This window comes from Thalassophryne amazonica, chromosome 10 (genome assembly GCF_902500255.1).
Source record: "Thalassophryne amazonica chromosome 10, fThaAma1.1, whole genome shotgun sequence".
In the NCBI taxonomy this organism is placed as follows: Eukaryota; Metazoa; Chordata; class Actinopteri; order Batrachoidiformes; family Batrachoididae; genus Thalassophryne; species Thalassophryne amazonica.
In genome coordinates this window covers 25,408,649-25,436,497 of record NC_047112.1, presented here as the reverse complement: position 1 = coordinate 25,436,497, position 27,849 = coordinate 25,408,649, and the positions used below count along the sequence as shown (strand labels likewise).

At 39.6% G+C, this 27,849-nt stretch overlaps 2 protein-coding genes across 2 annotated transcripts in view; one reads left to right on the top strand and one right to left on the bottom strand.

Annotated features, from left to right (window-relative positions):
• The first annotated feature begins 1,619 nt into the window (after positions 1-1,619).
• On the top strand, positions 1,620-16,957 carry ivns1abpa (influenza virus NS1A binding protein a). The gene is made up of 15 exons (XM_034179595.1): positions 1,620-1,798; positions 5,686-5,974; positions 6,282-6,415; positions 6,966-7,135; positions 7,247-7,322; positions 7,531-7,704; positions 7,909-8,034; positions 12,612-12,722; positions 13,054-13,195; positions 13,356-13,580; positions 14,105-14,226; positions 14,350-14,476; positions 14,762-14,893; positions 15,208-15,381; positions 15,469-16,957. The coding sequence occupies exons 3-15, from the start codon at positions 6,305-6,307 to the stop codon at positions 15,729-15,731; spliced, it is 1,953 nt and encodes a 650-aa protein (XP_034035486.1). The 5' UTR covers positions 1,620-1,798; positions 5,686-5,974; positions 6,282-6,304; the 3' UTR covers positions 15,732-16,957.
• A 2,174-nt stretch (positions 16,958-19,131) lies between these two features.
• swt1 (SWT1 RNA endoribonuclease homolog) overlaps positions 19,132-27,849 on the bottom strand; it is a 51,451-nt gene continuing 42,733 nt past the window's right edge. The window contains exons 18-19 of the mRNA XM_034179594.1: positions 27,057-27,124; positions 19,132-19,808 (exon numbers count right to left, since the gene is read on the bottom strand). Coding sequence (XP_034035485.1) covers positions 19,703-19,808; positions 27,057-27,124 — 174 coding nt within the window. The 3' untranslated portion in view covers positions 19,132-19,702. The remainder of the gene's footprint in view (positions 19,809-27,056; positions 27,125-27,849) is intronic.

Genomic DNA, 27,849 nt, shown 5'->3' with positions numbered 1-27,849 from the left:
CCCATGAGCCAAAAATAACTGCCTCACTTTGAACTTGTCAGCAATATCACACCTACGTGGATGGAAGCACGTATCCTGATGAATGAAATACTGGCACAGGAGTTGTCACAAGGAGATTGTACTGATGAACTTAATCTATGTTGGCTGAACTTCTGGTTTTGGTTGTTATTACTGCAGGCCTCAGTGCACATCTGGTGTTAGTTGTTCTTAGAAGCTCTTATGTTGCTGTCACATATTATACACCAATCCTTTACAAGCGGCTGCAACGTGTGACTGAGTTGCTCGTGCTGATGCAATTCTGATCCATCACTAATCTTATCACTGATGTAGTCAGGCAGTACAAATCTCCGTCCAGTCATGGGAGTTGAATGGGCTCCTCTTCTTACGGTACCATGACGTCTGTTCAGCAGTGGACAAGGCTGAGCCTAGATATACCTTCTTAATTTATGGCAAGTGACTCAGGCAGTGTATAATAGAGAGGGCAAGCAAAAGAAAAGAGCAGACAAGCAAAGCTGGCCTTCATCCAACACCAAGCCGGCCAAGTAGACTGAGATTATAGTCAGCAGTCACTGACCCTGCTGATGTGTCGTTAAGCAAATTGCTGAACACTACTTGGCAGACAGTCTTATTCAGCTGACCTGATTTCTCACACCACTGTTGAATGCAGAAAGAGAAATAAATGGCAGGCTTAAAAATAAAAATGCATTTATTTAAAATGAATTATAAAGCAGAATCACTCAAAGCTGATGAACCAGTTTCCACAGAGCTTACTGAAAGGATTGAGCACAGCCCTCAGCAGATACCACTACATTTTAGGGTGCATGTACCATATCTGTTTATGTATGTATTTATTACACACTGGATTTATTGGCAGTTATGTATTTAGATTTATGCATGTAATTATGTGTTACACATGGCATTTATTTTTATTTAAGTATTTATTACACACTGGATTTATTTATGCATTTATAGTATTCAGCACAGTCTGTTTACTTTTATTCATGTTTGTATTAGATTTATTTTATTTTTATTCAAGTATTTCTTATACACTGCATTTGTTTTATATTTATTGATTATGATTTATTTTTTACACGCTAGAATGTATTAATTTATTAACTGCACACAAAATTTATTATGCATTTATTACGTACTGGATTTGTATTTATGTATGTATGTATTATTACACACTGGATTTATTTATGCATTTATATTATTCATCACAGTCTGTTTACTTTTATTCATGTTTGTATTAGATTTATTTTATTTTTATTCAAGTATTTCTTACACACTGCATTTGTTTTATATTTATTGATTATTTAGATTTATTTTTTACATACTAGAATGTATTAATTTGTAACTGCACACAAATTTATTATGCATTTATTACATACTGGATTTGTATTTATTTATGTTTTATTACACACTGAATTTAAAAGTTTAAAGTTAAAATTAAAAGTTTTGTGTTGAGAATGGTTAATTTATTACATGCTTGATTTGTATTTTGTCTCTTCCAGATTGTTCCAGAGTCACTTTGGTGCGGTTGGGCGGAGCCACAGAGGGCTGGCCGTTTTTTTTTTTTCTGTCGATGACGTCACCACGACGTGGCATGGACATAGGCTTTGTCGCGAGCGCGCAGGCAGAGTAGGTCGCGAGCAGCTGCTGAGTGGACGCGCTTCGTTTTTGCAGATTCTACAAAGCACTGCTTCAGCAACGGTGTTGCGTTTTTTCTTTCCTCCAACCAACCAACTTTGAATTCGCCTTAAATATGTCTAATATCGCTCGTTCTCAAACGCCTCAGGTAAGAACCTGCTCCCCCTTTGTCGCGTTTTATGTTTGTTAGCTACTGTATCGTAACATGCGGTGAAGCTTTCGATTACTGATTTGGTTGTTAGTGCGTCAGACACTGCTAAGCCTGATATTTCGTTGTTTTATTGTAAAACTGAATTAAGTGTTTGTTATCCTAATGGAAGTGACGCGCGGGTTATTTGCGCGCACTCAGACTGACGGCGCCTTTTCGCGGCTAAGCTAAAACTGCGGGACACGCTTCATTGTTCATTCCGTGATTCGAAGACCGAAATGTTGGAGGGTAAAATACTTAATTGTTTTCTCAATTCTGCCATTGTTTTCCACTTTTGTGTTTTTTTTTTCTTTTCTTTTTTTTTCAGTTAAGCAGCAGATTCTGTCTAGTTAGCGTGGCTAACGCGCTAGCGAAACGTGTCAAACCTCTGTCTTTTCCGTTCGGTTGCTGACTGTGCCGTCGCAGCTGAGTATCAGATTCCTTTAAAAAATGTTCTCTGCTTTTAATGCTGACGTAAAAGTGGGATATTTACGGTTTTCGTCATTGACATAGTTTTGTTGGCGGGATGTAGAGGCATATTACCGGTGTATTGTTTATGGCCATTTGCCAGATGTCACGGCCTTAGTTGGCCCTGTACACCAGGAGGCGGAGTCAGGATTATGAATGACACTTCTTTGCAGCCAACAGACAATTAAGAAATTCTACAGAATGTTATGTTGGATAAAACTGAAAACGTGCTGTACAGGTAACAGGTAAATTCCATGCGGAGTTGAGATACAAAATAGCTGGATTATATTTTAACGAGGAGAGGTGATTGTCTAGTTGTTAAGCATTGGGCTTGAGACCAAAGGATCCTTGGTTCATATCCCAGTCTGAACGGAAAATCACTAAGGGCCTTTGGGCAAGGTCCTTAATCCCTAGTTGCTCCTGGTGTGTAATAAACACCTTGTATGGCAGCACCCTGACTTGGGGGTGAATGTGAAGCATTATTGTAAAGCAATTTGAGTGCTTTAGATGGAAAAGCACTAATATAAATGCAATCCATTTACCATTTGGGAAATGCTGGGTTTGGTATTACTATTCAGTGGCATTGATCAATTTTGCTTTTTTTTTTTTTTTTTTTTTTTTTAAATATATATATATTCTGGAAATAGCGGTCATTGCTGATGGTGCAACTTTTCTGATTTTGTCCATCTTCTTATACTGTGCTGAACATGTATATCTGGAGCTGAAGTGCAGCTTTATTAATATTTCTTGAGATGCCAATGCCATACTCTCAAGGATGCTTATTCGCCATCTTTGGACGGTTTTCCATCTTTTTGTAAATTCTTGCCATCTGAAAGAGCGCTCTTGTGGAGGTAGTAAATGCGCAACAATGTCTCGATGTTCCAGACAATTTCCTGCCTGCTTTCCTCGCCAGATCTCATAACATTGTTCAACAAATTTTCTACCTTTTCTCAGTTTCTCATTGTTTATTTCCAATATTACACAAGATAAATACAGGAATTGCAGTAATGAACTCCAGGTTTTGGGAAGTGCACACAGCCCCGGGATACTTAATTGTGCCACTCTGCTCACAGTGTGAATTTCCAGTTGGCTGTATTTTTCTGAGTTAGCAGATGGAAACTTTTCATCTGCTACTTTTGGTTTTTATTTATTTGTAATAGAAGGTTCTTAAGACATCCATATATTCATTTGGTGATCCAGCTCAGTCTATTTGCACTGTTAAATGGAATATATATTTTTAGACCTTCCTTTACTGACATATTCTGGATTTTATTTTATATTTTTAATACTTTATCTATTTTCCTCTCTTCTTTCTCTGTTTTCCCCTGGTCGCTGAATGAATGTTGACATTTGCAGCTCGCAAACATATAATTGTCCTCTGTTTTACAAATATACTTGTTGGATCACAGACCAGATTTTGCCAACGTTGTATTTACAATTGCTTGGGATGTTTTGCTTGTTTTTCTGGCAGCCACATTAAAAATGATATTAGCAGCAGAGTTTGAGATATTTGGCATAACAGTTGTCCTTTCCGTAGGTTAGCTTTTTCTGGGCTTATTGTGTGCTGTTGTCTAGATAACTACATGTGACGACGTCAGGTTTTCTTATCGCTTTGGTTTACTGCTGCGATTAAACAGCCAGTGTTAAAGTATTGTGGGATGTGCTGTGAGCATGGCTTGCCTTTTTGGGGATGGGGGCAGGAGGTGATTGGAGGAGGGCAGAAGAACAGGTTGGAGACCATACCATGTGGAGGAGTTGAGTTGTTCAATGTCTTCTGCCAGATGTTGTGTAACAACACATAACTGGGTCAGTGTTTCCTTTGCCTCCTCACAGAGTGAGTTGTAGTTTTCCATCCTAGGCCTACAGTATGTGCTGCTCTGTGAAGTGGATGATTGTGATATGAACTTCTTAAATTTCAGCAGTATTTATGACAGATTAGCTCTAGATTAGAGGGGATGGTGCATTTTCAGGTTGGTTGTAGTTCCAGTTTTCCTTGCCACTGTTTTCGAGTCAACATAATGGCTTGTTGGCATTGGCTGGCTGGTTATTTACTGGGGCGTGCTATTCACTCCGTGCGTGTATGGTCGGAGAGCCTCGGACACAGAGTCCTCAGCCCCCTTATAGCGGGCTGAGAGGGACCCAAAAAAAAGTAGCGCGACTCACTGGAATATTGGCCACAACAAACACGCATGTAAAGGGAAATATATTGAATATATATATTGAAGCCAGCAAAATGGTCGTGTTCATCTTTAGATACTGAACGATAAGCTGGTGTATCTATTATTGTGATAGGCCTAATCTGCAGTCTTGACATTGAATATACTGTTAGTTGCAGCCCTATAAAATGCAACCATTTGAGCATGTGTCCAAGACAGATTTCTACTAAAGAAGAGAATAAAATCTAATCTTACTATCTGTTGATCATTTTCTCCATGAATTAATTTAGTAGTTTTGTCCATAAAATGTTGACCAGTGTTCTATAAAACCCAGAATGATATCTTTAAATGTCTTCTTTTGTTTATAATGCAGATATTCAGTTTACTGTCATGGAGGAGTAAAGGAACCAGAAAATATCTACATTTACAAAGTTGAAACCAGAGAATTTGAGCATTTAAAAGATGCAGAATGACATCAAAATAGCTCTCGTCATGACCATTTACAGGTTAAGGTCCAGTCACTAAAGTAAACGGTCATTGATATGATCAGCAGAATGGCACAGAAAATGGCACGCGTCCTTGCTATGTTTTCCTGAACTGGTTTAATTTTTATGGACAGTCAGGGAAACACTTGAAAAAATCCCTATCCCTTTAACATTGAACAAGTTCTCAAAAATACACAATTCTGTCAAAAAAGATTGATTTTTTTTTTTTCATATTTGAGAGTGTTTATGCAGGATGGTGTCTTTTATCAAGTACCAAAGTTTGATCTGGATTATGGATTTTGTGGCCATTTAAATTTACCCATGAAAACCCCATTTAACGTATATTTTAGCTACATTATATCTTAATCAAACATGCCCCAATCACTGTCATATTTGAAATAATCAAATTACTTTGGGAATGTTTTTGACCCTAGAGATTATGCACATTATCCACAAACCTATGTAAAGACACAGTCATGCAAAAATTACCAAATGCAGGAAAAGTGTGAGATCTTTAAAAATATTGTGCTACAAATTTTTGGCAATGTTGCAGTATTACTCTAAAGCAGTTGGAGAGGAAGGGCAGATTTGTTACTGCCGTCTCGTGTAAAATTACCTGGATTTTCCACGAGACTGACACGTGCCAAGAACAAGCGGCATCGGTTTCATCGTGAGCCATTTGCCTTTTTTCTACTTTACAAAACTAACAGCCATTGTCCTTTTCCTGCTTTTCTTTCAGGTTATAATGAACAACCAACACAGAATACGTACAACTCTATAGCCAACGGGTTCCCAAGGACTTGATTACAATCGCTTCAAGCCTGATAGTTTGTCTGTACGGCTGCTTTCCCTCTCCCTTCTGCTCACACTCGTGTAGTCCACTGGCATTTCTTCTGACAACTTCTCTATCCCTCTCCTCCGGTGAAGAAGACTTGAGTTCCCCTGTGATCTGAGTCACCTGTTACCTTCATTTGGTCCCTGTTCTACTCCTCAGAGTAGTGCTTCCCTGCATTTGCATTCTCTATTAGGTAAGGTCATACCTTAAGGTTGATACACAAGGCATATTACAAACACCAAATCTCTTACTTATTACTGTAATGTTCCAAATATAAGTCCCCCCGAAGATGGTCAGAAATGAATAAGCTGTTTTTTTATGAAGACAATGCTAATAAACACATTTTTGTGTGTGCACACATACTGAGACATGGAATTCATAATGTGGAATCGTCTAGACCCTAAAAATATGTATTTATTTTCATGCATGCCTGCTTTTACATGGCTGAGAACATACTGGACTTTCTGGTCATAAATGTTTGTTTTACATGTTAATTTTAGGCACAAATCAAAATTCACTCAAGATGTGTCCAAATGGCTATTTGATTTTTGAGGATGAGAGTTTCCTGGATTCCACCGTGGCCAAAATGAATGCCCTGAGAAAGAGCGGTCAGTTCTGCGATGTTAGACTGCAGGTATGAGTCAGTGTAACCCGCATGCACCCTCACAGCTGTGGTTCAAATATCCAACAATCCTCACCTGTCAGTGGAATCTCATTAGACATGGTTTGAGAAGTTGCGGCCATTTTGCAAGCACATTTGTTGTGAAGCAACAAGATGTACCGTAGTGTTGAAATGACATATGTTTAAGAATAAATACAAAGCAGTTTGAAATGTGCAGCCTCTGGGCCTAAATGCCACACAGCATCTTATTACACAGCACATTTCAGTCTGAGGGGGTGACATCTTTTGTTTGAAAACCCAAGAGCTGCAATTAAAAAAAAAAAGAAAAGTTAATTGAATTTAATATTTTCACTCTGGAATAAGGATGCATATTTTTAGGGCACGTCTGAGATTTTGCAACCAGTTTTTGAGCTGCTTCGGCACACATTTCTTCTAATATTTCTGTGCAGGCTGTGTGTGTGTGTGTGTGTGTGTGTGTGTGTGTCACGTTAATAATACTGGTTTGCAGCAGTTTCTCTGACCAACAAATTTTGGCAGCTCAAACGATTGTCTGTTTGTCCAGGTGTGTGGCCATGAGCTAATGGCTCACCGTGCTGTTTTGGCTTGCTGCAGTCCCTACCTGTTTGAGATCTTCAATAGTGACCTTGAGCCACATGGAGTCTCTCATGTTACTTTTGAGGACTTGAACCCAGATGCTGTGGAGATCTTACTTAACTACGCCTACACTGCTCAGTTAGTAGCATAAGCTTCTTTCACAGATTTGTCCTTGGACTTTGTCTGTTCAGTCACTGTGAGATTGCCAGACGTTGAAAATGACAGAGGACTTGTTTGTATGTGACGCAGGCTGAAGGCAGACAAGGAGCTGGTCAAAGAAGTTTATTCTGCAGCCAAAAGGTTCAAGATGGAGCGAGTCAAACAGGTATGTTTGTGTATTGTATAGGACAAACAAAACTGTATGTTAATATGGAACAGTTTGTTGCAAACAGCAGCAATAATAAAAAGTTATGGTGGTAACGATTGAAAGAAATTTGAAAGCTAGCTAAAATGTTTGATAATACAAACCTTGTATGGTTCATTTTGATATGAGGAAAGTATTAAGTTGAAGCTCTCTCTGATATCTCACTCAGATTTGTGGCGACTACCTGTTGTCTAAAATGGAGTCTCAGAATGCCATCTCCTTTCGTAACTTTGCCAGTTCTATGGGCGATGGCAGAGTTTTGGCTAAGGTGGATGCCTACATCCAGGATCATTTACTGGAAGTGTCAGAACAGGAGGATTTCCTCAAACTCCCCCGCCTTAAGGTAAAGCCTCACTTATTGCCTTTACTGTGTCCCCATGCTGTTTTTTTCTTATCAGTGTTGGTTTTGCCTTATTCCAGAACATAATGTGACTGTATTCACATCATATTTACATGATCTGTTCATGAAATTAGCTCTTAGAGTAAGAAAATTATTCAGAGTTATGTGTGAGTACTTTAATTCTTTGTCTCCCTTGTGTGTTTACAGTTAGAAGTAATGCTAGAAGACAACCTGACCCTGCCCAGCAATGGCAAGCTGTACTCAAAGGTGCTCAGCTGGGTACAGCGTAGCCTTTGGGAGAATGGAGACCACCTGGAACGATTGATGGAGGAGGTCAGTTGCATTCTCAACTTCCAGGCCACTGTGTTCAGCCAGTGTCCTTTTTCCCTTCTGAGTATCCTGCTTTTGACATTAAGTAGTCATTAAGGGGGCTAAAGTAGAAATAGCATGCCATTGTCATGCTTTTGTGTGAGGATTTTTTTTTTTTGGTGATTTGTTGAGCTTTTTGCAGTAAGAAACTATACCCCTGAACTCTACTGCAGATTAGAGGTGAGCTGCAAAGAGCTGCTGTTTTGCTTTTGTTTTGTTTCCACTGTTCTCTCTTGGGTACATGTTTGCTTTACATACGACCCATCTGAGTATTACAGTGGTCTTCCTCGCTGAAACACACAAGAATCAGGTCCTCAAAGGTGTGACTTGATTCTCGTTGCATCTTTACTATCTGAGCAGGTGTGCTTTTGTGGCCCCAGTACTAACAGGGACTCCTCCCCGTTGATTTATCTCTCCTCTAGGTTTATTTGCAGCAGCAGGAGACCAGACTGAGGATCCAGGACTGAGCCGCCAGGGTAATGAGTCAGAGAAAAGAGGGAGGAGAGAAGCACTACTGCTTCTCAGCAGCTTCTCTCTTTGCAGCCAATGCTGTGCTCCCATCTGTCTGTTCATGCAACATATATATGATTACATCCAATAGCTACTTTGATCAGCATGCATTATTCATGCCTTTAATAAATGTTTAATGTAATAATGTTTAATTCCCCATCATTGCACAAGTACATGCTTTTGCAGACCGTGTTCCACTGACACAGTCAAGCCTAAGCAACACATTTAACTTCACACTAGGGGAATTTATTTGTCTCAAATGATTTCTTCAGCAATCTGTCAAATTGAGGTTTAAAAAAAACCTAATTTCTCAGTTTGGAATTATCCTCTTGAGTCAGAGCTTTAAGTGCACAGATGTTGTTCACTAGTGCACAGGATGTTGGAACAAAAACACCACATTATTCAAAAAGATGTCTGAATGCACTTCCTCACTAACAGGGAGTAAACATCTGCAGTTAACTGGCAGCACAGTGGTTTTCTTTCTTGCACAGTTTCTGTTGCCTCCCAGTGGGAAGGTCCTGGGTTCAAATCTGACCTGGTCCTTTTTGTGTGGAGTTTGCATGTTTGTTCCCTCTAGGTGTTCTGCCTTCTTTTCACTTCCAAAAACATGTAGATTAGGTGAATTGGTGACTAAATTGACTGAATGAGTTTCTGAGTCTCTTAATCTTTGCTTTAAATGTACATTTTAATGCTGTCCAGCTTGGGAGATAAAATTTTGCCGAATGTTAACCATTTTTCTCTGCCAATGCAATGTAATAATAATAATGGTCAAATTACTTGAGTATTTAAGTTAAGAGTTTGAATGGCTTCATGAAATACAGTAGTTTCAGCTCCCACTTCTTTAACTTTTGTAACCATAAACTCAGCTGTTGAGGCTATTTTGATCTTTAACATTGTAGGGAAACATGTACAGGAACATGTTCTGCTATCTGAATATTCCTTGCAAAAGAACTGCTTCCTGTGTCTAAAGTATGGAGACTCTTGCCTTTTAAGGGCAAGGTGGTGTGATCAGCTTCAAATTTTGACAAGTTTGAACATTTCCAAAAACACTTCACATTTCCATCCACTTCAGCATTAGAATTACTGCGGCCGCCTATTAGGCAGGGATCGAACTCTTTGCCATCATACGCCCAAAAGCATGACTTGCTTACCCCGTGTAGCTGTCTGCTTGGGTTGAACTGTGATCTGGCTGTGGTGGTAATAAGGAGGCCTGCTTAACACCACAAATCAGTGACAGCTGCCATTTTCTACTTTTTGTACATTAATGGAAATGTATATTTAACTGGTTGTGTTTTACCAAGTCTTTAATGGTTCTTTTCCTTTGAAAGAATGTTGCTCTTTGTTCTAGCACGCAAACATTCCCATTATTTACAGGCACCGCAACCTATTGCTGAAATGAAAAGGTTGCATTTGGCTTGGTGATTAACGGCTAGAAGGTTTCATTAGGGATGCATGATATGTATGAAAGAATTTATTCGGCACACACAAACGCAAAAATAAAAAAGCTCAAAGAAAAGATAACAATTTAACAACGTACCCATGGGGCCGAAAGGGTGCAGGCAGAAGCAAAAGCTTAAATGCCCACCCCTTGTAACATAAAAAAAGTATGTATAAATATACATATACTCATGAAAACAAGTACAAATTAATTCCTAAACACAATCTAGCAGACAACAGTGCACACACCCAAAAAAAAATCGATAAACCTTATTCATCATGCTATAACAAATAATTAAATGATTTTTATAGAGACTTTTAAAGCCAACTAAATAGTTACCAAATAGTTTAATGTTCTCAGGACACCTAAAATTGATTTTGAGTGAAAGGACAAGCCCACTTGACACCCCACCCAAATGAAGTTAATAAATCTCAAATGTAATTGTCATTGTTATTATAGGGATGTCTTGCTTGTAGATGCAAATCTAAAATAAGGTAAGACTTAATTTGACCCTCGGTGTACCCATTTTATGAACCTTGACATTCACTCACGAAAAATGCTGAATTAAAAAAAAATTGCACAGGTGAATTATGAACCAGAGTGTGAGCTCTATATTGAACAAAAGATGAAACATTTTTAAACAAGTTTTAATCATCTTGTACTTAAACATGGTGCTTATGTGCTACATTCCTGACAACTTGGTTATTTGAGGAAAAATGGATTATCCATGTTCAGCTGTAGTCAAACCCACATCATTATGACCTGTGAGCCCCCCTGGTCCCACTGACTAATAGGCCTGTTGTGTTTTACTTAAAACTCAAGCACCATATGTTTTCTGTAAACTACAAACAGCTGTGGCAGAGCCCCTTTTGCACAAAATATTAGAATTAAAGCTCAGTTTGAACATTTGTCACTGCTGTCTTCTTAGCGAGGCTGACAACTTCACCCTTACCAAAAAGTAGTATATGCAAGTATGTTTCAAGTATACTTCTAGTTTACTTTTTATATACTTATGAGTACTTTTTTTTGGGGGGGGGGGGGGGGGGGGGGTAAGGGCAGCTTATGAGTGTGCTGTTGTATTGGGTTTTTTTTGGGGGGGGGATGGTAGATGTTTGTATTTCTGGACAAAAATGAGCATTTTTGCTTTTTCAGAATATGTTCCATTCTTTTTGTCTCTCGTCAGAGGCAATGCCAAACAACCATCGCATTGTGCTGAGTGCACACAGGGGTGCTTGTTTGCTAGATGGACCTGGCAGAATTTCCTGTTTTCCAAGTGTCATGCAACCTCAGGGATGCGTAAATGAGTGGGTTTCCATTACACATTTGCCCAAAAATTAAGTACGGTATTTCGAGAAAGCCGAAAGTATGCAATTGTGAAAATATTTCCATTACATGATATTTTATTGCCCTCTCACCAAAAATCACCTGACAAACCATCTCTAAAAATATTTTTGTTATATTTTAAGGGTCCCCCCATCAATTCACTACTTCAAATTGTGCATTTTGAAGGGTAGTGTAAAACGCTTATTAATGAAATGCTTTGCGAATTGAGCACTGCAGTCTCGTATGAGGGCGGGCACTAAAGGGGTAAAATATGACACTATTTTTCTGCATCCGGGGACAGCCCTCATCTGTCCTCAGAAACATAGCACTTTGAGTTTTTGGGCAAATTACACAGCAAACAGTGACAATTCGGTGGAAAGTGGACATGTGTTGCGGTTCGTTAATGACCCGGAGCTCAAAATGTCAAGGTGGTTGTGCAGGCAAGAGAACACAGCCACTCCGGCTAGGTGTGTAGGCTAAAAATTACTGACACAACCGCTCCCACTTGCTATGTCTTCCCTTCACCACTGGGAACCAAAAAAAAAAAAAAAAAAAAAACCTCGCACTTTTCGCGACTGCTTCTGTGATTGCAGCTGAAAACAAAACTGTACACCATTTCTTCATTAAGTGATGCTGTGTTTGTACAGGCTGTCCCTGAATGTGGTCAGATGTCACGCAGGGGTCAAACAAGACTGCGCTGCCCTATTGCTGCTTAGCCAAAGAGCACTTTAAAAGCAAACTGCATTTCCCATAATGCATTTCATTGCTCATGTGTCAATGCTGATAATTAACCTTTATGGCTGTGACCAGCAGATATATCATGCATGTCTTGTTTTCACTTTAATTGCAACTTCCCAACAGGTCACCACCCCCCCACCCCCTCCAAATGAGGCCCATCAGATGTTACTTTGATGTTCACAGCCACACTCTTTGCAGGAGTCCTCTAAATTTGGTCGCATGGTCTTCGAGAAGCTCCGTTTCCCAGCAGTGAAGGTGGAGAGACGGTCATGTCTGGCCCTTCCTTCATTCCTTGTGATGAAACTGGGGGCAGCCTTTTATCAGACCCTCAGCAGATAACGTCTTGATTACTTCATTCAGCCCACTCTCTGCAGTGGCACCAACTTGTCTTACAGAAAGCGTTCCATCCAAGTTATCGAAGAACCAGACCGGCACCCCTTCCTTCTTTACTATGTGCTTCCTTCCCCTCCCTATGTTGGAGATTGTGTTGCCATGGAGACAGCCACATGGGTTGTTCCTGTTTGTCTTGCAGGTGCAAATGCTGTACTACTCTCCTGATCATAAGCTGGTGGATGGAGGGCAGGTGATTGAGGGGAACACTGAGGTGTTTGGTGGCGATGAGGACCACCTACAGTTTGTGCAGGTATTCAGCAGCTTGTGGTCAGCCTTGACGTGAAGATTCTCCTGTAACATGACACATTGTGCTCCTCCTGTCTGGCCAAGAATAAAAACAGTCCACAGCTTATCATTTAATGCTACAACCTAAATACTGATTGTAGTCAGGAAGTCCGGCTTTTTAAGTTGGTCTGGTTGCAGTGCAGGACTGTTCTGTGTGTAGGTTTTCTGGTGGCATAAACTTTGAGTACGTACTCATAGCGGGTTAACCGTTGGCTCGTGATTTAGCTTGTGTTGACCACTGTTCGGGCTGGTGGTGCTGCGAGTTTGGCTTCTGTAGCTGCGCTGTGCTCTTGCAGAAGAAACCGGCCAGGGAGAGCTCCCAGAGACAGATGAGCTGCAGCTCCTCGGGAAGCTTGTCACCCTCCAACCAAGCAGCCAATGCTCCACCACAGACCACCATGAGAGAGTGGAAGTATATTGCCTCTGAGAAGACCACCAGTAAGCATTTGAATTAATTACATTCTTTTAGGTCCAGAATGCGGAACTCTTCTTTCTTCTCCTCCACGTATTAGACACCTAATTTGACTGAGAATGTCAGATGTCTGCTTGTTTCACAGCATTTTATTTGGCTCTAATGGTCTCCAATCTCCCCCCCAAGACAACACCCATTTGTGTCTGGCTGTGCTGGACGGCATGCTGTGCGTGATCTTCTTGCATAGCCGCACCACACCTCAGACCTCGCCCTCTGCCACCCCCTGCCTGATGAAGAGTCTCAGCTTTGAGGTCCAGCCCGAGGAGCTGGAGGAGCAGCCGCTGTCACCTATGCACTATGCTCGCTCCGGTCTCGGCACGGTTGCTCTGAACGGACGGCTCATTGCAGCAGGTTAGTACTTCAGTGGCATTAGAAATGCATGCAGGGTAATGTGTTACAGTGTACAGAGCCCCTGCTGACAAAGGTCCACTTCCATCCCCCCCAAAAAAATTCAGGTCCTGGCTACAGGCCTGAGATTTTAATTAGTGTTGAATAACGTATTTATCACAACCTTGCTGAAAGGATTTTGTATATTTGTCCATATGGGGGGAAACGTGAGTTATGGTTGAGCAAGGTCCACAACAACTGGGTTTGTGTAGAGTGCTTTTGCACACAAATTTAATTAATCTGAGAAATAAACAATTATTTTCTTAGTGTTAAAACCCACAAGTTCACATAGCCTTGCTCAAAGGACTTTCCCCAGTGTCATTGGGAATGTGGTAGCCCCGTGTAGCTTGAAATGAACTTGTCAGTTGTTTCACTTCCAAAGCCTTGGTCTGGTGGCCCCACTGTTGGTTCTAATAAATGGAAGGAATCCAGTTTATTCATGTGGGCCGAGGCCAGTTGGAACTGTCATACCTGTGATGTTCCTGCAGGAGGCTACAACAGAGAGGAGTGTCTGAGGACTGTGGAGTGCTACGACCCCAAAGAGGACCAGTGGACCTTCATTGCTCCCATGCGGACTCCACGGGCTCGCTTCCAGATGGCTGTGCTCATGGTACAGCATCCTCATTATTTTCACGTTTACTGATGTCACCAGTCTTTTGTCCTTAAACGTCACCTGTTTCAGTGCACAGTCATCTTCAGAGACGTTCACTCACTTTTCTTCCTCATTGCACAGGGTCAACTGTACGTGATTGGAGGCTCAAATGGCCAATCAGATGAGCTGAGCTGTGGGGAGATGTACGATCCGCACGCTGATGAGTGGGTTAAAGTGCCAGAGCTCAGAACCAACCGCTGCAATGCAGGTCAGTCCGCCCTTTGTGAGTCACTGCTGCCAGTAGTGACTGACTGACTTGTCACAATTTCAATCCTACGTTTTTTTAAATGAAAACTGGCTATGAAACTCAGTCTTCCATGACGGTTGGTGTGTTTGTTGGGACACAGTGTTTGCAATTACAGGGGAAAAAATGGCAACCTGGCTGCTTGTTTATATAAATTTGGGCTCCAGGCTCATCTTGAAATTTTGTAATTGTTCCAGGGTAAACAGTTTTGTGTTTTTTCTTTTTCCCCCTGTCACTTCTGTGTTGAAGGTGTCTGCTCTTTGAACAACAAGCTGTATGTTGTGGGAGGGTCTGACCCCTGTGGGCAAAAAGGCCTGAAGAACTGTGACGCTTTTGACCCTGTGACCAAGACTTGGTTCAACTGTGCCCCCCTCAACATGAGTATGTATCCACACTGTACCACACACAGTCTGCAAATTCCACAGAGTACCTTTTCAGGGAGTGCGTTAGGATGCCTTCTGCTGTTGCTTTGTGCAATTTTTATTTTATTAACCTGTTCAGAGTTCCCCCCCCCCATATTTCTGTTTTCAGACATTCATGTAAACATTTCGGCCTGACACAGCTCGTTTCAGACCTGTGTGACATATGTAACAGAACTATGCCTTTGATTGTTACACTGGTGTGTAGAGCACAGTGCTGTTTCTGTTTGATGTGTAGCTTGTTGAGTTGGTTGAACTTAGTCTGCTTGCCTGCAGGGAGGCACCAGGCAGCAGCGTGCGAGTTGGACAACTTCATGTATGTGGTTGGAGGGGTGGAGTCTTGGAACTGCCTCAATACTGTAGAGTGCTACAACCCTGAGAACAACACCTGGACCATGGTCGCCCCCATGAATGTGGCTCGTCGGGGGGCTGGCGTCGCCACCCATGCAGGTACGTCGTCTGCTGTGCTTCACTCCCAAGGAACTTTTTTTAAACTCATTTTGAGGATTCACAGCACATTTGTCTCTTTGTGTCCAGGCAAACTGTTTGTAGTCGGTGGTTTCGACGGCTCCCACGCGCTCCGTTGCGTGGAGGTGTACGACCCTGCACGCAACGATTGGAGGATGCTGGGCAGCATGACGACATCACGCAGCAACGCGGGTGTGGCCATGCTGGGCGATGTCATCTACGCTTTGGGTGGTTTCGACGGGAACGAGTTCCTCAACACGATGGAGGTGTACAACCCCGAGATGGACGAGTGGAACGACTGTGGAAAGGCCTCGCCTTCCCCCTCCGACTGAGGGGGCAGACGGGGTGGAGTTAGGGGGTGTTCCATCTTTTATCCCCCCCCAAACTAACAGGCTTAGTGACGTAATCGTGTTTTGTGACGTTCTGTGTGTGAGTGAATGTGTAGGGGAGGATGGGGGTCTTCAGTGAATACTGGTGGGTGGGGAGGGGAGTGTTACCCATAGCAACTTGATGCCTTTGCATACAATTTTCTACACTGTATATATTTTTGGTTCTTCCTCATTATTTGTATACCAACATTTAATACACATTAGTGCTTTTTTTTTTTTGTTGTTTTTTGTATTTCCACCATCGAGTTGAGAGATTGGTCACTTTGAAGGTTCTTGGTCACCTGGAGAGTGACTGTCTGGAGTGGTGGCGATTGATTTCTTTGACGGTTACAGTTTTAATTGAGAATATTTGTTATGGAATTGTTGATGTGGTTTGAAGCCTTACTCAGTGTGTGGGTAAAGAAACTCCTGTTAGTCTTTCTTCTTTTTTGTGGCAAAAGCTGGATTGCTTCAGTGCACCTGTGCGCATAAAATTCATTAATGGGTTCTTGTTGATCTGACAGTCACAAGATGGTGTTTGTTTGTTTTTGATTTTCCTCTCAAGTGTGACATCTCAGAGGGGAGCCTGACCTACTGCAGAACCTTTAGTGAGAAGTGATGGTGAATTTTAAACTCCTTTTGTCTCACTTTAATATATTTAATGTAGCAAACACAATTACAGCTGCATGGTCAAAAATATATACTTATGACTGAAATGTTGCAATGACAAATTTATGGGGGACAGATATTGAACAGAAACTCCAGAAGGTCAGACTCCTTTGTATAATTGGGCTTTTGGAATAATTTTTTAAATATTTTTCAGTACATTCTAAAGCTTGTCACAGTCGAGGCACACACATTCAAGAAATGAAAAAGGTAATATGCAGGTTGCGCTTTAAATGATGGCCTTTATTTTTTATTATTTTTATACACTGCTGATTTGTGTCACTGTTGCAGACAGCTTTAAGTCAGTGATAATAACCAGTGCCAGTTTTCATGGTTTTGTGCACAGCCACATACACATGCTTCTGCTAACCAAACATTTTGTTGTGATTTTTAACTAATTGTATGTAGAGATACTTTTTTTTTTTTTTTTTTTTTTAATATATATAGTGTCAGACAGCCGGTTCACCTGGAAGGAGAAAAACTATCGCATTTGTAACATTTCTTAATAAATGGTTTAAACCACATTTGTTATAATGTATTTTCTGACCGCTGCATGAGTGACTTCATTAAAACTATTGGAAAGAGGAAGGAAGTGTGGCTTCTAAAGGGGAAGAGAAAGTTTCAGAAGTTCTTTTTGATGTTGCGCAACAATTTGCAAATTAACGCTGCATGTGTACAGTTAATGTTTTAAGACGGGCAGAGATCGGTGACATTTTAACAGCTGGTACATTTTGTATCAGCTGGCTAGTCATGAAAATGCTGAATCTTTACTTCACTGCTGAAACTTTTTAAAGTTTCCATCAAACGTGAAGCTTGTTCACTTGTCTACTTTTTCCTCATTTGATCCCCGATTCTTTGACAGATACTAGAGACTGAAATGAGCAGATTTGGGCCTGTAATTGTAGCTTTGATGAACAAACATGAGAATCAGGTTTTGTGATGCACAAGAAATGTGACATAAATTTTGAAGAAAAAATTAAACCATGCTGAGTGGTCACTTTGTGAGGAGGGTTAAAAAAATGTGCTCATAACCTAAAGTAAACAATGGCTTAACTCTCACTTGAATGTATTCCACATTAGGATTTAAATAATCTTGGTACAATGGAAAGCATTCTAAAAATGCATTGCAATCTGGAAATTTACTAAAACTCAAGCTGTTTAACTGTGAGAGACATCAAAAGGGGTGATGTTAAATTTGTGCACTGCTTAATTTTACTGGGTTATATTCACAAATTGAGATTATTAACTTAATTTTTGATTGGCTGGTTGTTGCATCCAGTTTCCCCCTAAAATTAATTGACCAAGCGTAGCTGAATACTTTTCCTTCCACATCAAGAGCTGTGCATCACCTGAATGACGTCTGATAATTCATTGTTTGTAATCTCACCCCATCTGCTGGTGTCACCTGCCCTCTAATCCCCTCCAATCACCACACAGGCTGTCAGCATCCACGCTGCACCGCTGAGCCTCTAAAAACGCACCATAAGCACAGCACATATGCACAAGCAAAACTGCAAAAAGACAAACGCAACTCATCTGCAGTGTGCGTGACGTGCGACCTGCTAATAAAGGCTTAAGGGGTTTTAAGAAGCTCCTGCAGCTACTTATATAAGACTGTGCTGCTGTACTGTTACCATGGTTACTGCTGTCATCTAAAAGTGTTTGAAACCATTGTGACATTTAGATGCTGAGATAAGATGCACATATACTCCATCCATCCTGCAGCCAGCATCACCCAAATACACATCACTTCCAAGACAGGAAAAAATTTACATAAAACACAATGTGCAAAAATACTTTTAATTTTTTTATGCACAAATGTATAATACTCAAATTATTTTAATCAAATAAACAGTACAAACTGAACAGTGATGTCATCAAATTGTACAGCAGCTTCTGAAAACAAAGTTTGTTCAAGCTGACGCTTTCAGTAAATGATGTGACATTCTGGTACACAGTTAAGATTCTCATTAAGAGTGCAAGAAAATTAAAATGAGTTTATTTGACATCAAAAATATGCAACACAGTTCTCTGCTGGGTCAAGTAGGACTTCAAATGTAGTTGTTCCCTTACCAACCATTCATATGGTCCAATAATAATAATAAACATAATACTTCAAAAAAGTAATAAACTGAAAACTAGCCATCCAGAACATGGTACATGGTTATTGAACAGCTTTAAGTGCACAGAGGTTCAGAGAGTTAACAGACCACACCTGATATTTATGACAAGGATATCACTTTCTTATAAGTGGTCTTGTGATCTGATGATCGTGATCTGAGGATCCAGTACGAGACCTGAGCCGTATGTTGTTACAGTACGTCTTGAATTTGCATACTGAGGTATTAGAGCGAGAGTGATCGTATGTGCGCCACAGCAGGGAGCGTAGGTCTGTGAAATGTGAACTGAAAAGTACTAAAAGGGAAATACGACAGCGAGAACATGAGGCGTGCCAGTAATCGAGAACTGAGATGATCGTACGAGAACAAACCACATCAATTCCACCTCAAATGTCACATTTCTCTTCTCTTTCTCTGTCTCAGCAAGTTATTCCACTATGTTCAAATGGTAAGTAAATTACCTCATATGAAGACCAGTTTATTCGACACGCCGACTCTTCTATTACTCCCTTCACCATGTCCACATCCACAGGTCATGGAACGGCAGAGGTGGGACGAAATCACTGTCAAGTCATCAATCTGCAAGTCTCAAATCAGCTTGCAAACAATTGGTGGTCATTATGACTTCACACTTGACTTGGGACTTGGTGATTCATGACTTGGGAGTGACTTGATGGTGACTTCGTCCCACCTCTGTGGAACGGTGCGTTACCCTGCACAGTGTGGACATTTTCCATCATTCTGGCTGTTCTCGTGCAACTAACTTTTTAGTTGCGTGTATTCAGGTTTGAGCTGTTTTGGACCAGGTCTCCATTATTATAAATTAATTTATGCACGTTATGGTTTGAATAGGATTTTTACGGGTCTGTTTTAGGTTCCAGCCTTTGAACGTTTGGACGCTGGAGGATCTCACCTGTTTGTTTGGAAACTAAATCCAGTGAGTGAAGAACAAAACTCTACAGACTGTAAAAACAGTCGAGAGAAAAGGGCCATCTGACATCAGTGGACCATCATGAGCGCTAATTTACCAGGAAACAGTCGAGCAAAATGTCACTGTGCCTAAAATAAACACACATTTTGGAGCATACAGTTTTGTACTACAGCAGGAGCAAAAGAGTTAAAAGAGTAAACGTCCAGGCGATGATCTAATCACAGCAATGCCATGAAGCTGCTGCGCTGACCCGCGGCTTCAACACAACGCTGGAGGGTCATTTTTAGCTCCATCAGCTGGGTTCCTCCGACCCTCAGCCTCTCTCTGAGGACACAAACGCACACATACGTTCAACACATAAAAAAACAAAAGGTGACAACAGAGAGACGCCCAATACGGTGTCTGAAACTTTTAGCACGGCCAGTGCAACGTGCACTGCTTTGTCACAGGGCCACCGTGCAGAGAAGTGATGGTGATTAAATACATTTAATATAAAAATTTAATTTAAAAATCAAATAAAACAATAATACCGATAAAAATAATAAAAATAATGACAATATTAATAGTGTGTGTATAGTAACAAGAACCTAAACAATTTATAAATACATTAAGACAGCAAATTAACATAATAATACTGGTAATAATAATAAAATAATGACAATATTAATAGTGTGTGTATAGTAACAAGAACCTAAACAATTTATAAATACATTAAGACAGCAAATTAACATAATAATACTGGTAATAATAATAAAATAATGACAATATTAATAGTGTGTGTATAGTAACAAGAACCTAAACAATTTATAAATACATTAAGACAGCAAATTAACATAATAATACTGGTAATAATAATAAAATAATGACAATATTAATAGTGTGTGTATAATAAGAACGTAAACAATTTATAAATACATTAACAGTAAATTAACATAAAACAATTTAATTAATGGGAAAAAAGGGTTGAGTTCTTCGAAAAACTGTTGAGTTCAAAAGTCTAAAAAAATTCTGGACTCGCACTCCATCCCAACTCATGATAGAAACGTTGCTTAATTGATTAGCATGTCAGCTACCTATTTTATAAACACTGCTCAATCTCGAGCCCATGGATCCCCACTGGCAATACGCTAGTATATATTGATTAGCTTATTGTTATGTTTACTCTCCATGCTGATATTTGCACACGCACAGTGAGTGTGAGAAGTGTCGGTACGTGCTGTAATCCAAAGCGAGAGCAGAGATTGCAGCACACAAGCAAAATTTGTCTCAAACAGGTGAGTTTAGGCTGTGGCTGCTGACATCACTTACTTTGATATTAATAATTTTTTGAATGTTGTAGAGTTTAGAATAGAATGCCCTTTAGTGTCATTATACAAAATGTACAATGACATTGGAGACAGCTTCTCCTGTGTCAGTGCAAACAGATAAAGTAAAAAAAAAAAAAAAAAAAGTATAACTATAAGTAAACAATTCTATGGGACAGTGCTATGAAAAGCTCAATGTACAAAATATAAGAAAGAAAAAAAAATATATATATATACACACACACACAGATATTTACATTTTTCCCGTAGCCAGGTATCGCATTGTTGTGATGACCGTCATCTCAGGCGTTATTACACAGTAAAATCACCAGTGTAAAACTAACACTGAGTGTTAAATTAACACTGCCAGGGTACATATGGTCCCACTCTGCTCAGAGTGGGACCAAATGTACACTGTCATTATTAATTTAACTTTTACTACTCTAGATGGGAAAAGTAAGATCATTCCGGATGAGGTCAACCACAAACATTATCCCTGCACCATCAAGCCGGTAGCATGTTACTGAATCACTGCCATTCAACATACAGGGAATATCTCTCCTTCCTCTCTGTCTTTTCTGCCATCTTCTCTGCTTAAGACACTCTTGTCCTCCTCCCTCCTCTTAACAGTTTGCACTCAAGGAGCTCTCTTAAGGCCTAAGGCGCTTTGCAAACAACATTTATCTTGCCAAAGGAAAATTCTAAGAACGGTCTAAGGTAAGATAAGGTAAGACCTTACTTGTGTGAAGTGCCTTGAGGCAGCTTTGTTGTGATTTGGCACTATATAAATGAAATCAATTGAACTGTCTAGAATTTGAGGACTTCTAAGAATTTTCTTAGAATAATGTCAGTATATGTGTTACTTTTAGCCTTAGGGTGCTTCATGGATATGGGCCCAGGGTTCTAGGCACTGCTTCTGTTGAACTACATTTTTTCTGTTTGTATCCACACAGTCACAAATGCACGTAGGCAATCTGGCTGCTACCGCCTTGGTAACAGCTGCTTAGCATGAGAGATACTCAGGGTGCTTGTTCCATGTTTGTTTAAATTGGAACGTTACATAATGTTGTCATGCGATAGGCTGTTAGCCTTGTTCTGGACCTTCATCCATCCATCTCCATGTCTTCACGTGAGTGTGGGAGCTGTGTGTTTGTAATAACCTGTGGAAATGGCGGATTGTGTCACCGTTAACAATGGGAAAGCTAATGTGATGGGCTCGTAAATGGCTGCAAAAGGCATCAATGCACTTCCACCACACAGTCGTCGATGGACACACACTGTGCACAATCAATGACCCAAACCAACACCACCTACGCAAAAGAAATGTAAGCTTATATACGTGCCAGGAGACATCAACAATTCACACAGACTTAAATACAAACACATAATACAGACTTTAAATATCTCATGAACCCAATCATGCCAATTTTAAGTTTTACCCTCCTTGGGCAACGTCCTTAATCTCCCAGTTGTTTCCAGTGTGCAGTTCAGCTCCTTGTATGGCAGCACCCTGACACTGGTGTGTGTGTGTGTGAGGCATCACTGTAAAGCACTTTGAGCTTCTGATTCACATGGAAAGCGCTATATATAAATGCAGTCCATTAACCATTTTTAACACAAAGACCAGAACTCACACCTGATTCAAATTAGCGTGTCATTGCTAGATTCAGTTTTACACCAAGTGGCCATGTTTAGTAGATTAGATTAGAAAGAACTTTGTTAATCCCTTGGGAAGACTCCCTCAGGGAAATTGAGGTTCCAGAAGCATTGTATGGCAGCACACAGGGTAAGAAGCACACAAAGTATCAAAAGTATAAGTAAAAAAAACAAAAAAACAATTGTAAATACAAATAGAAATGGTAAACAGACTGCAGTTATATAGTGCTTTTCCATCTGTATCAGGTGCTCAAAGAGCACACATCAATGTCATTACAGACAAACTCATATAACACAATTAGAGGCGCAACCTCGCCATGTATAATGTGATGTGTAAATTAGACAAAACGCCTTGTGAAGCTGTCAAACTGTGACGTGAAGAACTCCGTAGTTTGTGGGATGACTAATGTAGATTGTGGATCAAAGAGAAGCTCCATTATTTTTGCCGCTCTGTATTAATTTGTCATCAACAGTTTTATGGTTTGTTTCTGAAAAATAAAATACTGGCATCAGTTAAGGATTTGATGGTTTGTACGTATATGATGTCAGGCACTTGTGAAATGGACAATATCTTTGTCAATATATGTCAGATTTGAATATTTTTTGCACGAAATGACAGCTGAAAGGTCACACTTTTGAATGGTATATACATTTTGTGCAGACAGGTGTAGAGATTTTCATTGTGCTAAACATTTAAAGCTTCTAGCTTTGTTTTTGTGCAAGTATTTTTATTTTTTCACAGGGTATGATATTTCAATTAAGTCCAGACATGGGGTCAAATACTTTGCATTGTATTTAAATACAAATACTTTAGATTTTCGAATTCCAAATACAAATACTTTGTACTTTTTCAAACACAAATACTTTATATTTTGAGTATTTCAAATACAAATACTTTCTATGAACTATAAACAACAAATCAACACAAAAACTGATAAACCGGTGACAATTTATTGTGAAAATAGCATGACCAAATACTATTGATAAGTAAAGGATTGAATGTTTTATCACAAATTCACTATTATAATATCACAGGCAATAATCAAACTATCACAGTATATATTCTGTTTCCATCAATATTGCATCCTTTTGTATCCACCATATCACAAAACAATAATAAAATGTCATATCTTCTCATCTCAGCATATTGTATTATTGTATCTCAATCACAATAACGCAAAGCTTATAGTTTTCTGGTGTGTCTCAACATGGCGTCACAGAGATTCACACGTTTGAAAAGTATTTGAAAAAGTATTTGTAAAAGTATTTGGAAATACTTGGGATCAGTGATGTATTTGAAATACAAATACTTTGAATTCAAAATCAGAAAATACAAATACAAATACTCCGAAAAATGTATTTAAGTATTTTCAAATACAAATACTTTTGTATTTGGCCCTATGTCTGATTAAGTCAACATTTTGACACAATAAAGCTGTACATAATTAAAAACACAGTCGATTCTATATCCTGCCAGCTTTCAGATGGTGTCTTATATGTCCCATTTGCTTAAAAGATAATGATTTGGTAACTCTTTATGTTGTGCGGAAAAATTTCAGATTTCATAATCTGACATTTTCTTTTGGCCAGGGTAGGGTAAGATAGTATTTTTCACTGTTACGTTATTTTTGTAATGTAGACATCTTAAACTTTCTAATGATACCAAATGTATAGGGTTTTGTGTGTGTGTGTGTGGGGGGGGGGGGGGGGGGGGGCGGGCATGTGGGACCATGCAGGCCAGTCGGCTATTAGTCTTTCTCGTCTATAAACTTGAATTTTTTTAAATACCACCAGAGGTTTTTTTTTTTTCCCTCAAGTGTTTAACCACATTACAGACAACCACTGTGTCAATATTAATTTAATGAGAACAGTGTTAATCACTGTGGCTTAGGCAACAGTGTTTAACAATGTCTGAGCCAAAGAAACAGGTGAGTCAAACACTGGTGGCACGTGCAGACACGCACGTCTACACACACACACACACACACCCCCTTATAAATCTAACGTGTCAATTATTATGCGGTTAAATATTTGTGGAACCTGAATGTGTTCTGGCAGAAAGCTGTATTTTGTCACAAAGACAAACTGTTTTTGCTTCTCTCGTGACATTCAAACATTCTGTCATCTGTCCGCTTGCGGGAGACGATGGTGTAGCGTCCAGTTTCATCCAAACATATGCTCAGAAAAACATACAACAGCACATAAAGCAAGATGCAGCTTCTGCTTGTATTAAAAGCTCCAAGTGCAGCCCTAAATTAGCAGCTAAAGGTGGCAAAAATCATGCATATAAATGAAATAGGTGTCCAAACGACCTGTGGTCATAAAGTGATCAAAGCTAAATGCACATCCTGTAAAAAAAACACACACACACAATTAGGATGTTCTAACTGGATCTTTCACAGCAGTCAGTTATTTTTCTGTCTCTCTCCAAACTCGACAGCTCCTCCCTCTCACTTTTTTTTTATTTGCCAAATCTAAAAAAGTCCTCTGTAAGGTTATATGCTCTTTTGGTTCATGGTCCTGGAAACGCTTTATGTAATGCATGACATCATCCCAGTGCAGTGACTGCACGTAACATATTTACCAGCGAGGATAATGGGATGACTAAATAAAGCCTCAGATCATGCTGCCGTGAATGCGACATATAAAATATTTACAATGACAACAGCTCAACCTGATCTTAGAGCAGTGTTCAGCGGAAACAAAAGCAGTGATGGACAAGCCAGGAATAATGAGATTCCCTGCAAAGGATGTTGCCCTCTCTATTACAGTTACTAAATAACACAGTAACATTGAAGGGTTAGTATTTTGTTTTACCGCCACCACTTGAGGTAAGAGGGTGGAGATGATTTGATCACTGCTGTATGTCCGGTTTCAGCAAATCTATCAGTTAAACAGGGCATTTGTTTCAAAATGGGCATTGAACATTTTGAACATCTCACAGCTTTGCTATCAGAGGACAAACAGTAACATGCAAAAGACTTAAGGACCATTAATCTACCTAAAATATCAGAAAAATGTTAGTAGCTGATAAATATATAACATTTTTAAACAAAATAGAACCACACAGCGCGTGCGACCACTTCTCACCTTTAATAATACAGGATTACTAAAAAGTAATAAACTACTTTTTTGGGTGTCTCTTGCACTTAGGAAAATTATGTCTTATTTATATTTTACTATCATCAGCAGCAGCTGTCTTTGTCTTACCATATAACCGCAATACAGCCACAAAGAAATGGAACTGGCTTTTGATCATTTTACTTTTAAAATGGGAAAATTCGGTTTGTAACTGATTAAATGATTAGTTTCTATAATGTGTTTTTAAAAAAGTACTAGATTTTTATTGGATTATAAATGTTTGGACATTTCAAAGTAGATTTTCTGTTGACATGCTAACAGAAAATGGCAGTCAGCAGTTCTAGAAATGCAGATCAAATCAGTTGAAGGATGCTCCAGTGAATGACACACGTCACCAAATTAGTTATATTCCTAAATGCATGTACATACATATACATAGACTAAGTTGCATCATCTTACATTGTAATCGTTAAAATGGAACTTAACATGTTAAAACGTAATAAGCTTCACGTTCTGAAGTGATACTGACCATTACGAAATGATTAAAGATTTGCTCTCCTGTCAGTGAAAAGTGCACAGCTGATATTGTGCGTGTTGAAGAGATAACATTTATTTGTCTGAGGGCGATTGTATTTCAGCAGCTGAAAAGCTCGACTGAGATTTGTGAGCCGTTATCAGACAGCATGGTGATTATTGGGCAACCCAGAAGAAACTACAAAAGAAGGACAAATCATTTCTTTAACCAGACGTGTTAATAATGAGCCTTAGCATTGTTAAGAATTGTTGGCATGGCTACGGTCATTGTCAGAACTCTTCAGGGGATCTCAGGATACAGTTGTGGTGACAAAACAAAAACTGTGACATTGGATGCTAAAAGAGTATACCTGCCTGGACATGCTGCAACAAAGAGCGCAAGAAATCCGAGACCATAAGTGGCTTATCTGGTGACATAAAAGTCTTTGTTAAATCAGAACTAACCCAGAATGAACAAACGAAGGTGGTGTTGGAGCTTTTACAAAGCCTGACATTTTATGTGCACAAACTCAGAAGAAAGTGACAAACCTTTGTCATACAGGAAATAAAACACAGATTCCTGTTCTGCAGGCGCATATAGGGTTGAATTACCGAAAATCCCAGATAACAAGTACTAAATTGTGTGGGCAACCCAGACTTTTGCGCAGCAGGGTGGAGACAGTTTTGAGTGATTTCCTAAGTAACTGTGCAATTGATGGCTGGTAGTAATGTGACATACACAGCAATATGCAAATGAGGATTCTGCACGTTAATGTTCGTAAGTGCAAAACGAAATTAAATCAGCCATTTGTAGTTATGTGGCTTGTTATACAAGAACTCTGCCACATAACTGAGCATGTTTACGCACCAGCAACTTCAGATGTTGAATTATTTTTCTATCCAAAGAAGTTTTAGAAAACTGGTGAATAATTATGCTCCACTCTGCCAGTGAAATGCACACAGACAACTGTGCACACAGTTCTCTGCGCACGTGTGTGTTTGCAGATTAGCACTTTACCTGTATTCTTCGTGTGAGAAACAATCTAGTAGGTGTTTGGCTGTCAATCTGAAATCCAAAGGAACAATCTGAAACAGAATGAATATGATTTAACAGCAACTCATATCTGGAGGAAGCAGAAATATGAAGCCAAAGTGGAAGTTCCAAAACCTACAGTTCCTCAAATGGCCATTTGAGACTGGGCCCAAACATGAGTCAATCTCCATAGAGTTCCATGTTAAAATGTCCTATTTTAAAGCTGAAATAAACATGTTTACAGTCTGACAGCCTGATATAAAAAGTGGCTTTACAAAGGTATAATTAATTTCCATGCAGGACAACTGTGCGTGTACATTTTTATGTAACTCATAAATTCAGGATGTGTTAAGACATGAAACTACACAAATTTAGGGGTGTGGTACATTTGAGTGACAGCCACCATCAAGCCACTTAGAGGGAGATCACTCCTTTCTGAGCATCTTCATACAAATATGAGATAATATAACTTGAAAAGTGGCTAACTGTACTAACAGACCATCTAAAACGTTTCTGCTCCAGTACTTTTGGTGAGTGGATTTTTAGTATTTAATTTGTATGTAAGCACTGTTTAGCAGGTATTGATAACTGGATGATGTTAGATACACTGATAGTACCAGGTGTTACTGAGGCTATTTCCCAGTCATAGTTTTCAATAGCTTGCAAGCCACTGCCCAGTCCAAAATAATATGTAGTATTCAACTGCCCAAAAACAGGTGAAGACTTTTTAGCCTGAGCTGGCTTGGCGACGCCTGAACTTCAAACCCACTCTTCCAAA

Excerpts from the sequence above, each read along its gene's own strand:
- ivns1abpa (XM_034179595.1), top strand. The coding sequence starts at position 6,305 with ATGTGTCCAAATGGCTATTTGATTTTTGAGGATGAGAGTTTCCTGGAT. Across the intron at positions 12,723-13,053 it reads ACCACCTACAGTTTGTGCAG|AAGAAACCGGCCAGGGAGAG; the intron begins GTATTCAGCAGC and ends GTGCTCTTGCAG. Across the intron at positions 14,894-15,207 it reads CTGTGCCCCCCTCAACATGA|GGAGGCACCAGGCAGCAGCG; the intron begins GTATGTATCCAC and ends GCTTGCCTGCAG.